This window comes from Microcebus murinus, chromosome 12 (assembly GCF_040939455.1).
Source record: "Microcebus murinus isolate Inina chromosome 12, M.murinus_Inina_mat1.0, whole genome shotgun sequence".
In the NCBI taxonomy this organism is placed as follows: domain Eukaryota; kingdom Metazoa; phylum Chordata; class Mammalia; order Primates; family Cheirogaleidae; genus Microcebus; species Microcebus murinus.
In genome coordinates this window covers 61,442,709-61,455,716 of record NC_134115.1, presented here as the reverse complement: position 1 = coordinate 61,455,716, position 13,008 = coordinate 61,442,709, and the positions used below count along the sequence as shown (strand labels likewise).

The 13,008-nt window shown below is 37.0% G+C and overlaps 1 protein-coding gene across 3 annotated transcripts in view; it reads left to right on the top strand.

The window, feature by feature from the left end:
* Window positions 1-13,008, top strand: part of XPA (XPA, DNA damage recognition and repair factor) — a 68,666-nt gene that overhangs the window by 8,353 nt on the left and 47,305 nt on the right. For 2 of the 3 annotated variants that reach the window (XM_076008859.1, XM_012769052.2), the window contains exons 3-5: window positions 3,586-3,691; window positions 6,223-6,388; window positions 8,477-8,594. In XM_076008859.1, the coding sequence (XP_075864974.1) occupies window positions 3,586-3,691; window positions 6,223-6,388; window positions 8,477-8,594 (390 nt within the window). Of the gene's footprint in view, window positions 1-3,585; window positions 3,692-6,222; window positions 6,389-8,476; window positions 8,595-11,439; window positions 11,682-13,008 lie in introns of all 3 variants that reach the window. The other variant, XR_001155250.3, reaches the window with a different exon arrangement.

The window sequence follows — 13,008 nt, the reverse complement described above, 5'->3', positions numbered from 1 at the left end:
CACAGGTTAAGAAACTGATCAAAGGATGTCAGCCCAGCAAACATCTGCAGCTAAAACCAGTTAGCCTCAAGGACTGTTCCTGCTTCACTCTTGATCACGTGTCAGCTAATGAGAAACTAGATAAAGAAATATATGGTCTCTGTGTTTCTGTTTTAGCTTTACTGCTAATTGACAAGTCTATCTTTAACTTGTATACTCAGGTAGGTCTACTCATTACTTAGAACTTAAGAAGTTTATATTAGAAAAATTTTATAACTGTTTGCTCACGTAGATAGAATTAATTAAGGGATCCCATAAAACCTTTGGGGAGCCTTGAAACCTAAACAAATGATTTGTACACATAAATCTATAATCACTAACAACTAATTGCTGTACCAGTAAATACTGATGTGAGATTTCAGTATGTGCCTCCTGGCTCACAGGAATGCTGGAGGACCCCTGACTTCCCCATCACTTTAAACTACACTTTGTCTCTGGCTCTATTATTTCCAAATCTCTTGTGGTGATCCTGCCTGGGACCTGTTTTGCTGGGAGAGTTGCTAACTCCCGGCATATACACGTATCCTCAGAGCAAGGGTACTTTCACCCTCTTTGAAAAAGATAAAAATACTTTATTTGATCATAAGTTTGACAGGCAATAGTGTAATATGACAACTTGGAAAACCTATTTCAGGCATTAGCTGCAGCAACAAAAGTGTTGTGTATTCATCAAGGTATTAATAGATAATAGCCCTATTCTAGTCTGTGTGCGTCTAAATGTTTTCAGAAGTTGAGACTTGAAGGATTAAAATACTTGTTTTTATTTCACGTGTTGTATTTTAAGAGGGTTATAGGCAAGTATATAGTGTCCAAAGAAAAGGGTGGCCAAAATAGAAGTCTTGAAATTGACATATGAAGAACAGTTGTCAAAACTGGTTAGGTTTAACTTGGAGAATACTTCCAGCTGCCTGCAAATGCAAGAGGTACTCTTTCATGATGGAGAGATCATACTTAACGGTGATTTGCTTTAGAGGGCAGAACTTGGAGCAATGGATGGCCATTACAGGGAGGGAGATTTCAGCCCAGAATAATAAAGGTGTACCTTAAGCATATTTAGCACTTGGCACTTAGAATGTTGACATATAACAGGTGAGCCTCACAGTGACTCTGTAAAATAGAGAAATTTCTTAACCATCTGGATTATTGCCTGTAACTAGCAAAGCATTGGAGGAGTTCAGAGATTGGAAGATGACTACCGGACCACAATGTTGTGGAGAAGAAGCCCCGCATTAGGAGGAAACACATTTAATGCAATGCTCTTTAAAGTCCATATGATTTTAGGCTATGAAGACTCATTGTAACTATATTTTTTATGGATTCCTAAATCTATCATGGGCTGTAAAGCCTATGCTTTTATTTAACAGGTCATTCAACAAATATTTGTTGAGAACCTACTGTAGTGCCTTGACCCTTGACTAAGGTGTGCATGTGGCAGGTGTTATTGTTATTCATGCATTGATGTGCTGCTGCTTGCACATAAACTCTGGTAGTGAACTTGTGCAAATTAGAAAAACTATTCCCTTTGGGTGACAAATTAGAAAAAGGCCCCCTTTGGGTTGATATAGCTTGGGTCAGGGATCATGGCTTAGCATGTAGTTATAGCCTGTTTGCTCCCTTGGCCAGATGCTTTTGCATAAGGGGCATACTTCTACAGCTTTCTGTGGCTGACCTACATAGGTAGAAGAAAACAGGAGTGGTTAACATTTTCTATCACTTTTTCTTGGTTAATTTTAAGAAACAGTCTATTTCTTCAGCATAAATGAGAAAAGTCAAAATAATTTATTTAGATCATTAAGCTTTGTTGCATATAAAGCAAAGCCTACCAAATACTTTTTGGGTCCAGGATTCTGATGGTGGTTCATCAGAATCACCAGGAAGGTTTTTTTTTTAAACACAGATTACTGAGCCCTATCACTAGAATTTCTTTTGATTTAGTAGGGCTGAAGTAGAGCCTGAGAATTTGTTTCTAAGTTCCAAGGTGATGCTGCTGCTGCCGCCCCAGGGATCACACTTCAAGAACTTTGGTCTAGAAGATTAACTTCATTATGTGCTTTAGATCCATAGGGGAATGCAACTACATTGTGGCAGTTCTCAGGGTTAGGGCAGTAGCATTCAACCCAAAGACTTATTAGTAAAACTTAGAGACTTACTGGGAGAACCAGTTCTTACAGGATTAAGATCCTTAGCTAGGCATTTGAAGTCTTTAAAAAAATCTAGCTTTACCCTATCTAAAGTGGTTTCTGTGCTGGGTGTAGAGGATGCATGGCTAAATACAATCGCTCCCCTCAAGGAGTTTATAATCCAGCAATTGAGACAGATAAAGAGGAAGCTACTTGCTTTGTTGGTAGCATGTAGAATGGAGGGAGAAAAAAATTTTCCCATTTGGAAGTGAATTCTGTATTGCCTTGTCCACTGCTGCCTTGCTCTTTATTGCTCTTTACCATGTTGTTTGTGGGTGCCTTGTCTCCCCTGTCTGTGAATAGATCCCTCCTGTCCCCCCATCTGGGACTAATTTCTTTTGTACTTTGAACAGTACTGTGGTAGGCAGAACATGGTCCCTAAAGATGTCCATGTCCTAATCGCCCTGGAAACTGTGAATATATTCCCTTACCATAGCAAAAGGGACTTTGCAGATATGATTAAGGTTAAAGACCTTGAGATGGGGAGATTATCCTGGATTATCATGATGGGCCCAGTAATTATGAGTCTCCTTAAAAGTGGAAGAAACAGCATAAGAGAGTCGGGGGGACATGTGATTTTGGGAAAAGTGATTGGTGCAATGTGAGAAGCCACCATTGCTGGTTTTGAAGATGGAGGGAAGGGGTCATGAGTCAGGGGTGCAGGCAGCCTCTAAACCCTCAGAAAGGAATGCAGTCCTGCCAACACCTTGATTTTAGCCCACTGAGACCCATGTCAGACTAAACTACAGATCTGTATGATAACAAATTTGTGTTTTAGCTACTCAATTTGTGGTAATTTCTTACAGCTGCATTGTAACATTAGTACAAATACCTTGTACACAGTTGGGGTTCAGAAATACTAGTTGAATTACTAGGTTTTTTTCTTTATGTTACTTTTTTCCCTCTTTAAGAATTTCTGGGAGGCTGAGGTGGGCGGATCACTGAAGGTCAGGAGTTCGAAACCAGCCTGAGCAAGAGTGAGAACCCGTCTCTACTATAAAAAGAAAGAAATTAATTGGGCAACTAAAAATATATAGAAAAAATTAGCCGGGTATGGTGGCGCATGCCTGTAGTCCTAGCTACTTGGGAGGCTGAGGCAGAAGGATTGCTTGAGCCCAAGAATTTGAGGTTGCTATGAGCTAAGCTGATGCCATGGCACTCTAGTCCAGGCAACAGAATGAGACTGTCTCAAAAAAAAAAAGAATTTCTTAGGTAAACAGAAGATAACTTAATCAATGTTTTATCTTGTCTTTTACTTAAATATATTCATGTCAGGCACAAAATACATGATGCTAAGCTAATGAAATAGAGAAAAATATTTTAGTCATGAAAAAGGAAACTTAAATAATTCATTTTCCTTCTTTAGCACCTGTTATGGAATTTGATTATACAATATGTGAAGAATGTGGGAAAGAATTTATGGATTCTTATCTTATGAACCACTTTGATTTGGCAACTTGTGATAACTGCAGGTACTTATTTTACTTCAGATAGTATTCTTAGTTACTAATGGTTTGCATGTAGGTGTAGGGCAAAACAGTAGTTATATCTGTTTGGATTTGATTTTCTTTTTTAGTAATTATGATTTTTATTTTGAGAGTCTCCTAAAATTTCTATGGTGTTCCTTTTGCCAAAGAAATATAGGAAGCCTGTGCTTTTCAAAGTTTACAATATGCCCCATAAAATAGGAAGATGCCCCTGGCTCTGCCATAGAAATTTCATTTTCCTTTCTGCTGGCCTGGGTTTTTTTTTTTTAACCATCTCTCAGTAGCAAGTTTCTAACCCGTCTCTTCACCCAGCCCTGAGGATCCCTCTGTTTCTTACTTATTGCAGTGTGTGTTGATACCTTGGTCAGAGCACTGGGGCCTTTAATGAGAGGAGGGAAACGTAGAACACCTTTTTCTATTCATCTTTTGCTACCCTCATAAAGAGAACAGATGAGGAAAAAAAATCACATTTTTCTGTTATTCTTTTTCTTCTTCTCTTAGAGTTTCTCCTCTTTTCATATCACCCCGGCATAATCTTTCTCACTCTACATGGTTCTCCCATTGCTGTTTACCTAGCTGAATCCTGTGTTAGTGTCTTCCGCACATTGAAGGCCCTATCTTGGAATCTTATTTGGCCCTCTTACCTGCTCTCTGTTCCTGTTTTGTACCTGTAGCCCTAGATGAGCTCCTCAACTGCCTAGAGGACCCACCTTTTCAAAGTCCCTGCTGCAGACATTGAGAGCTGTCATCACTGGCTTATTGCTGAGTGGAATCCTCAGTAGATAGAATGGGAGATGTCTCTGGTCTCATGATCAGACACATGGCTGGGAATGTTCTGGCACCCCAGTTGGAATTATAAACTCATTTCCCATTGACATAGTGGTTAAGGTCCACAGTGTTATCACTCTCCTTAAAAGTCTACAGAACTTCGGGGAACTGAAGCATAGCATATAATTCTATTTGCATGAGAAAATGGAAGCACCCGTTGTATCAGTTCAAAGAAGTTGTGTAGTAGTCTAGAAACAATATGCTTTTGTGTTTAAACATAATGAGGCACACAGCCCTTTATTCTGTTTCCTTTCAACATCTTTGAAGATTATAATTTTAAAGTGTAGTCTGCATGTCTTCTTCCTTAGTTTATACTTCCAAATTATTTAGCTTTCTTTTTTTAAAAATTTTTAAAATTTGTATAAATATATGGGGTACAAGTATAATTTTGTTACACTGATATATTACATTGTGAATGTAACTCAGGTGAACTCGGGGCTTTTAAGTCCTTTGGTTCTGTGATATAATTCTCTGACAGAACCTTGGATTTCTCCCTTCCTTGACCTGCACCTGCTCTTTAGTGTTTACCATTTCGGTAAAGGCCAGCTTCATTCATTGGCTATGCCTCTGCTACCCCATGTATAATTCCATATTCATGTGGCTCTATGTTCAGACCCTATCCAGAATCCATCTACTTCTCATCCTCCCTCCCACGGCTGCCTCAGTGTAGGCCACCATCAGCTCTTGCCTGGACCACTGCAGTAGTAGTGTTCTAACTGGTCTCTGTCCACCCCCGTTTTGCACCCCTGGAGTCTCCTCTTCATATAGCATTTTGCTCAAAACATTCTAATCCCATTTAGAACAAAACGGTCATCACCATTGCTTACAAGGCCCTGCCTGTCTCTCCCACCAATGCTCACCATCACTTACTGTAAGTGTTCTAGTTATACTGGCCCTCTTGCTGGGAGCTCCAGTTGCACTCCTGCCCTAGAGCCTTTGCGCTTGCTGTTCCCTTTGCTGGGAATATTCTTTCTGTAGCTGTTCAGACTTCTTAAGGGTTCTGCTCAAATGTCCCCTCATTGGTGTCCTTCTCTGATCACCCAGACTATCTGAAAATTTCTATGATTTATAGCACTTCTACCGGTCATCATTCAATTTCTTAATTGACTGTCTTCCCCTAACTAGAAGGTGAGCTTCGTTAAAACAAGACTTATTTATTCTCTGCTGTATTCCTAGTGCCTTGAACAGTTCCTGGCATGTAGATGAGAAGAACTGTGTGATGGACTTTGTCTCCATTTTTACCTTGGTTTTGAAAAAGCTTAAAGCCAACTGGAAACTCAGCTGTGTTGGGGTGGTTGAACCTTACATATTTATCTTATTTATTGACATCTTGACTTTATCCTTCAATTTATGTTTTCTTTCTCATTGAGTCTTTGTTCTCACTTATATTTGCTCTATTTTTATAAGTCATTTCAAATCCTTTCTGGAATAACAGGGACTTTAAAGACATTTTTAAGTTGTTAAATGGCATGGATCTGCTGCTAATGTAATACAACTTCTGAGAATAAGGAATAGATGAAGCACTTTTCTGTTACAATTTTTATGCTGCTAATTTAACCATGAGAGTTGCAGGAAAAAAGTATTTTATATGTCCCTTTTGGTGTGCATGCCTCTTGGTTGCTGGCCTATTTGAAAACTTAGTTTATTTAAAATAATGAATTTATGTAACAGACTTAATCTCTTTTCAGAGATGCTGATGATAAACACAAGCTTATAACCAAAACAGAAGCAAAAGAGGAATACCTTCTGAAGGACTGTGATTTAGAAAAAAGAGAACCAGCTCTTAAATTTATTGTGAAGAAGAATCCTCATCATGCACAATGGGGTGATATGAAACTCTACTTAAAACTGCAGGTCTCTAATAAGATTTATTCATTAATTTTAATGAATGGTTCAGGCAAAGTTTTAATAAGAACTAGTTATATTAATAATTAGTTTAGTTTTTTTCTTACAGAGAGTGAAAAAGATTCTTTCCCTTGTTTTGCATGAGTCAGAGTCATGACATTTAATATCGTAATGTTTTCATATTTTGCTTTTTGCTCTGGTACTTTGGAACAAATATGTTGCTATTGAGTGATGTTAGGAGTACAATTTGGAAACTGAAGAAATTCAGAATAGGAGTCAGACCCTGTTCCCCTGCCCCCTTCATCCCTACCTGCCCTTTAAAAAAAGAAATCTTAAAAAAAAGTAAAAATTTCAGGAATTATGAAAATACCTAAAATCTAACTCTATTTGAGAAATACATATGTGGTATGCTATCAGATGTCCATGTAACTCTAGTATCTCTTAGAGCAGATCTTCTCAACTCCACTTGTTGCAGACGGGTGACAGGTGTGCCAAGTGTTATCCACTTAAGGCTGGGGCTGCTAGTGCACAGGCCAGTTGCCTTGAGTCACAAGCATCCTGTATCTACCCCAGAATAGTACAAATAGTGTAATAATCTTTTTGCATCATTGTATTAAAATATTGGGAGGCATTGCTTTAGAGCACAATTTGAATTGCAATATACTTAAAAAATCGCATATCTTCAAATAAAATTAAGAAGCCACCTCATGAAATAAAACATGTACTGAATTTCATTAAATATAAGACTATTGGTTAGAAGATTCACCATTATTTTATGTACATTAAAAATTTAAAAATGCTGCTAATTAAAAACCAACTAGTGCTTTTTTATCACTTGATGCTTTTATTTTATACTTAATTAACTAGTGCTCGTTAGACTTTATTGTAGTTTTTTGCCATATATCACCCTTGTACATACATAAAAGGGAAAATGCAAATGTAAAAGATTTATGAAGATATTCTTAAACTTCTTTACATTCAGAGTTTAATTCTTCTGAACCACATTTTGACTCAAAGTTGTCAAAGTACCAGTGAGCACATTGGTGAAACGGTATTTTCAGGGATGTTAAATTGTAGAAAATGCAATGTCTTAGAATTTATGAAATACAGTTACATCACTTCATTATGTTAAGCAGAAATCTGAATTTGGGTACGATCATTGAATTTTGGTCCCTTTAACATACTGTGAGAGGTATCCTGAGCATAATTCTTAGTGTGTAAATTATTCTCTTAAAATCTAAATAAATATTATAAAAAGTAAAGATATATATGTAATCCAAAGTTTTAAAACCAGAATGAAGACTTTTTAGGTCATTTAGACACCAAAGGGTTGTGTGTGTGTGTGTTTTGCCAATAATTTTTATTAGCTTTGCATTTTTTTTTCTTTTTAAAAAATTTTAATAGATTTGGGGGTACAAATTGAATTCCATTACATGCATATATTATATAGTAGTGGAGTGTGGGCTTTAGTGTACTCATCACCTAAATCATGTACATTGTACCCCATATGTAATAATTTCTCAACCCTTAGCCTCCCTTCCCTTTTTTGAGTCTCCAGTGTCCATTATACCACTCTGTGTGGCCTTTTATAGCCATAGTTTAGCTCCTGCCCAAAGTTTTAAAAAACATTCATGTTCTACAGATCAGAAGTTAGTCAAGTAGATGGAAATGCTTATTGATCCAGAAGGAGATGAGGTGTGGTAATTGCTGATTTCCTGTAGTTGGACATAACCTCATATTCAATGCATCTGGTGACAGATACACCGTCAACAAACTGTTTCTTAGGTGAACCTGCTAAAAATCATCAAACCTCCTATGCACATGTATTTCTGTTGATTCCTGTGACAACAATATAGTCAGAGGACAACTTTTCTATTTATAATCTAATTCAGCATACATTTACTAAGAGTTTCATAGGTTTAGATGTTTTATTAGCAATGTTTCTTATTAATATTTAAAACCTTTTAAATTTCAAATAACTATAAATTTGTACTCAAGTTAAATCATTCTCTGGTAACTGCAGGTTTGATAATTATAACTTTATAATATTTTACAACTCTGAATCACAACTAATCTAAATATAGATTTGTGTTGTAGATTGTGAAGAGGTCTCTTGAAGTTTGGGGTAGTCAGGAAGCATTACAAGAAGCAAAGGAAGTTCGACAGGAAAACCGAGAAAAAATGAAACAGAAGAAGTTTGATAAAAAAGTAAAAGGTAAGAGGCTATATTTTTTATTATGAAGGATCGTGTTTTACCACTTTGCAAAAAGCCTTTAGCTGGATTCCTTCCATTTAAATACATCAAATATATAATATCACCAGTAGATTTTTTTTTTTATAGGTTGAAAAAAAATGAATTAAAGTTTGCCTTCAGAATGTTGGTGTTTGAGGCCCTCAATCCAAACCTCACAATACTGCATTTTTAAAAAGCACGTAAGCTTAAAGTGAATCAAGTTTTTATATAGGGACATTAGGATCAGGGATAATGTCCCTGACCAAGGATTTGGCATCAGTTAAATCTTAAACACGATCAACAATGTTATAAAAAACAGACACCTACCAACAAACCCCTCTAACTGCTTAAAATGAAAAAAACATGCCCTAAGTCTAAGTCACTTAATTCAGCAGCTAGAAGGAAATTTCTGATGTTAGCTAGTCTAATCACTTTTATTTTGTATATGACTAAAAGACCCAGAAAAGTGGAGAGACTTATTATATAGATAGTTATTGGCAGAGTTGGGACTGAAACCAGGCTTTCTTGACTGAAAGTCTTCATGAAGTACAGTCATTCCTCCATCCATGCATCTGTCTCTGCACGCAGCCATCTGTCTCCTTGTCCGTCTGTCTCTGCACTCATTTGTCCATGCATCCATCTGTGTATGTATACATCCATCCATCAGTGCATCCATATTTACTAAGTGTCAGCTATGTGCCAGGCACTGTGCTAACATAAATGCTAGAGTCACAGTTTGTCAGGAGAGAAACTTAAAACCATACTGGAGTGTGATAGGTGTAGTGGAGCAATGAACATAGGATGCTGCAGGACACGATGGGCACTTTCTGCTGTACCATAGAATCTCTAAAAAAGAATCTTACAAAAGTAAACATAAATGTTCTTCATGTAGTAATTATGTAAAGTCCCATCGTGGTGTAAAGTGTGTACAGACAGCACATATTTTCTGTGTATACCGGGTTAGACCTGAACTAAAGTCATTTAAAATGAATGTCCTGGCCACATATGTTTTTAGGTTTTAGAAGAGGTTTTGGAGAGTGAATGGGATGACTCAGATGTCTCAAAAACAAATGAAAAAGCAAAACCAAAAATTGAATGCAAGCCTTCCATGTTTCTTCTCATTGTGAGGAATTTCCCCCCCTTTTCATTACAAGTATAATTCAAGCACAGTGCAGAAAAGTTAGAATACTACTTTCAATGTATGTTCTTCCACTTCTTTTTTATGCATAGACCCTTTTAAAAGTTCTTGTATAAAAAGCACTTTTGGATATTTATGAAGTTTGTCAAGACAACCCCATGAAAAACATCCTTATATACATCTTTATATAAATTATAGTTACTCATCAATTACTGAATCATATGGTAAGCACACTAGTGTGGCTTCATAGGAGGTTTCCCATAGCAAACTGTGCCATATAAGAGCATTTTACTGAAAAATCTTCCTCAAATTAGCCACTGCTGTATCCAGTATTCAAGGATAGCTGCAAGGACTGATTGAGAGGATTTGAAAAAACTTCTATTGAATTTAGCCCTTTTCTTTAATCTTTTCAGTGTCCCACACCAGCCCTTTTTCTCTTCCTATAGCAAGGAGAGCCTTGAAGGATAAAGAAAGTAACAAAAAGGCATCCTAAGAGATATGAAAGAGCAGGGCATAGTTACAGATTTAATGTGTACTAGTCTAGGGTTTTTTTGAACCCCAGCTACCTGAAATCACCTCAGCTCTTCTCTCTGCTGCTTTAAACAACTTTCCAGATGGTATTTTGGCACAGATAATATATGAGATAAAAGAAAAAGTATTAATTAGAAACTTATACCTGCATAGTGATGAAATATTTTTTAAAAAGGAGAACTATATAATTTTTTCTTAGATACTAATTCTGTAGTTTGGTCATGATGTCATCTAATGGTATTAATAAATAAATTCCTATAATTTGACTAAGAGAATAAAAGATTATAGCATTTGTTTCATCTCATGCTTTTTTCTATAAAAATTCTATTAAGATAAGCATATTAAGTATTAGTATGAACAAAACTTTTAAAAATATTTTCATAATTTTCATTAGTATTTTTTAAAGAAATATGAACTTGGCCGGACGCGGTGGCTCACGCCTGTAATCCTAGCACTTTGGGAGGCCGAGGCGGGCAGATTGCTCAAGGTCAGGAGTTCGAAACCACCCTGAGCAAGAGCGAGACCCCGTCTCTACTATAAATACAAAGAAATTAATTGGCCAACTAACATATACAGAAAAAATTAGCTGGGCATGGTGGCACATGCCTGTAGTCCCAGCTACTCGGGAGGCTGAGGCAGCAGGATTGCTTGAGCCCAGGAGTTTGAGGTTGCTGTGAGCTAGGCTGGAGCCACGGCACTCACTCTAGCCTGGACAACAAAGTGAGACTCTGTCTCAAAAAAAAAAAAAAAAAAAGAAAGAAAGAAAGAAAGAAAAAATATATAAACTTAAATATATTGGTTTTTTTCCTTACTATGTTAAATTGCTGTCATTAATCACCAGACATGCTACTATGGATTTTCCTCATCCTTGAACCGTTCAAATTTGCTCTGAAGTTTTTCAGAGTTAGACCTCTTAGGACTGTTCATCTCTTGTTTGAACGAAGCATGTCTTTTGAGGAAATTTTTCCAAGTGGTTACATGAGCGGTACATTTTCTAAGTCTCTACAAGTTAGAATGTTTTTGGTTTTTTGCATGTGAATATCTGAATTCTGTCAGTTCTATAAACATTAAGCCGTTGTTTTCTGGTGTCGAATGTGCAGAGAGGTCAGTGTGACTGATGCCGTCTGTAATCATGGCTTCTTCTCTACTTTACTTCAGATTTACTTTAGAGATTGGTGGATATGTTCCCGTCCTCCTGTCTAGGCCACAAAGGGCTGAGTGGAGTAGACACTGTAGAGATTAGAAACAAGGAGCTTACTGTGCAGTTGGCTCAGAACAGAGAGGAATAAAAGCAAGTCTAAAAGTTTTTTAGTTGAAAAGAAATTGGAACCTGGTTCCTCTTGGCCTTCTGATTTTGATCCACAAAGAAGCTGACTCAAAGTTTACTTCTTTATGGAAAGGTAAGAGATTACATATGCCTGCTTTTAGAATATGATGTCCTATTTTAGCAATTTCTAAAATTCATCTTACAAAAAAAATTAAAGTATAAATAGTATAAAGTATATATAAATAGACAAGGTGAAAGATAAGAGTTTTCTTGTCAGTGAATTCAAATTGTTACAGATTTCTTAGATCCAAAAAGACAGAGGTAGAGATGATGCCATTACTGCTGCTCAGTTTAACTGGATTTCAAAATTCCAGTATGCATTGGCCTTGATTTGGGATGAGAACTTTCAAATGTTTCAAATATACAGAACGGTTTGGGTTTGCATGCCTTGGAGAGAAGGCTTTTCTTTAGTTATACTCAGCTTTCTCTTATTTAGTACTAGTAGAGGTTACCATTCCAAAAAAAGGAAAATAAGTTAATCTTCATTATTTGTTACTATGTACTTCCTAAAAGAGGTAGGTAAGAAAATCCCATCTGGTAGACCCTTCTAAATTTGTGGACATTTTACATCCTGGGCCTGTAGTTGTATTTATGACTGTTTTGGGGCTTCTCTCAGGAGAGTTTGGGGACACAATTCCCTGTTACTCTGTTTTAGTTTATAAAGGAGAAAATAAGATCAAAGCATCATATATTATTGTGTCTTTTCCTTATAATTATTTATCTCCAGCAAACAAGGGGTGCCCCAGGTCAAATCTTCCTGCCCTCCCATCAAGTATTTAGAAGTATCTGGTCTTCCCTCAGCTATTTCTCTTATAAGTTTACCTCATAAGCAGCACTGAGTTTCTTTGAATACATACACACTGCTTCTTGCAAAATTAAGATATTAAACTGAATACAAGTTTTAGAGTGGTATAAAATAAGTTTTTCATTGAAACAAGGATTTAGGGGAAATCTTTTTTAGGTAAAATGTATGAGCAGTCCCTAAAGATATCAGTAGCAAAACTGGTTATCATGAACATATTTATAGATCTCCAGGAGAGGCAGTCCTTAGGTAACAGCTCTCTGTGTTACCTCTTTCTAGGCCAATGGCACCAGGGGGCTGTAACATGGTAAACCACTGTTTTGTCCTCTAGCCTCCATTAGGCTTTCAGTGCTACATAGGATGTGTCCCCCCACCCCTCCCCGACTCGGCATCCGAGGTGTCCTTAGCATCCTCAAGGTCTATTTCAGATCTATTATCACTCTTTTTTTTTTTTTTTTCTTTTTTCTTTTTTTTTAAATAGAGACAGGGTCTCACTCTTGCTCAGGCTGGTCTCGAACTCCTGAGCTCAAGCTATCCTCCCACCTCGGCCTCTCAGAGTGTTAGGATTACAGGTGTGAGCCACTGCGCCCGGACTATT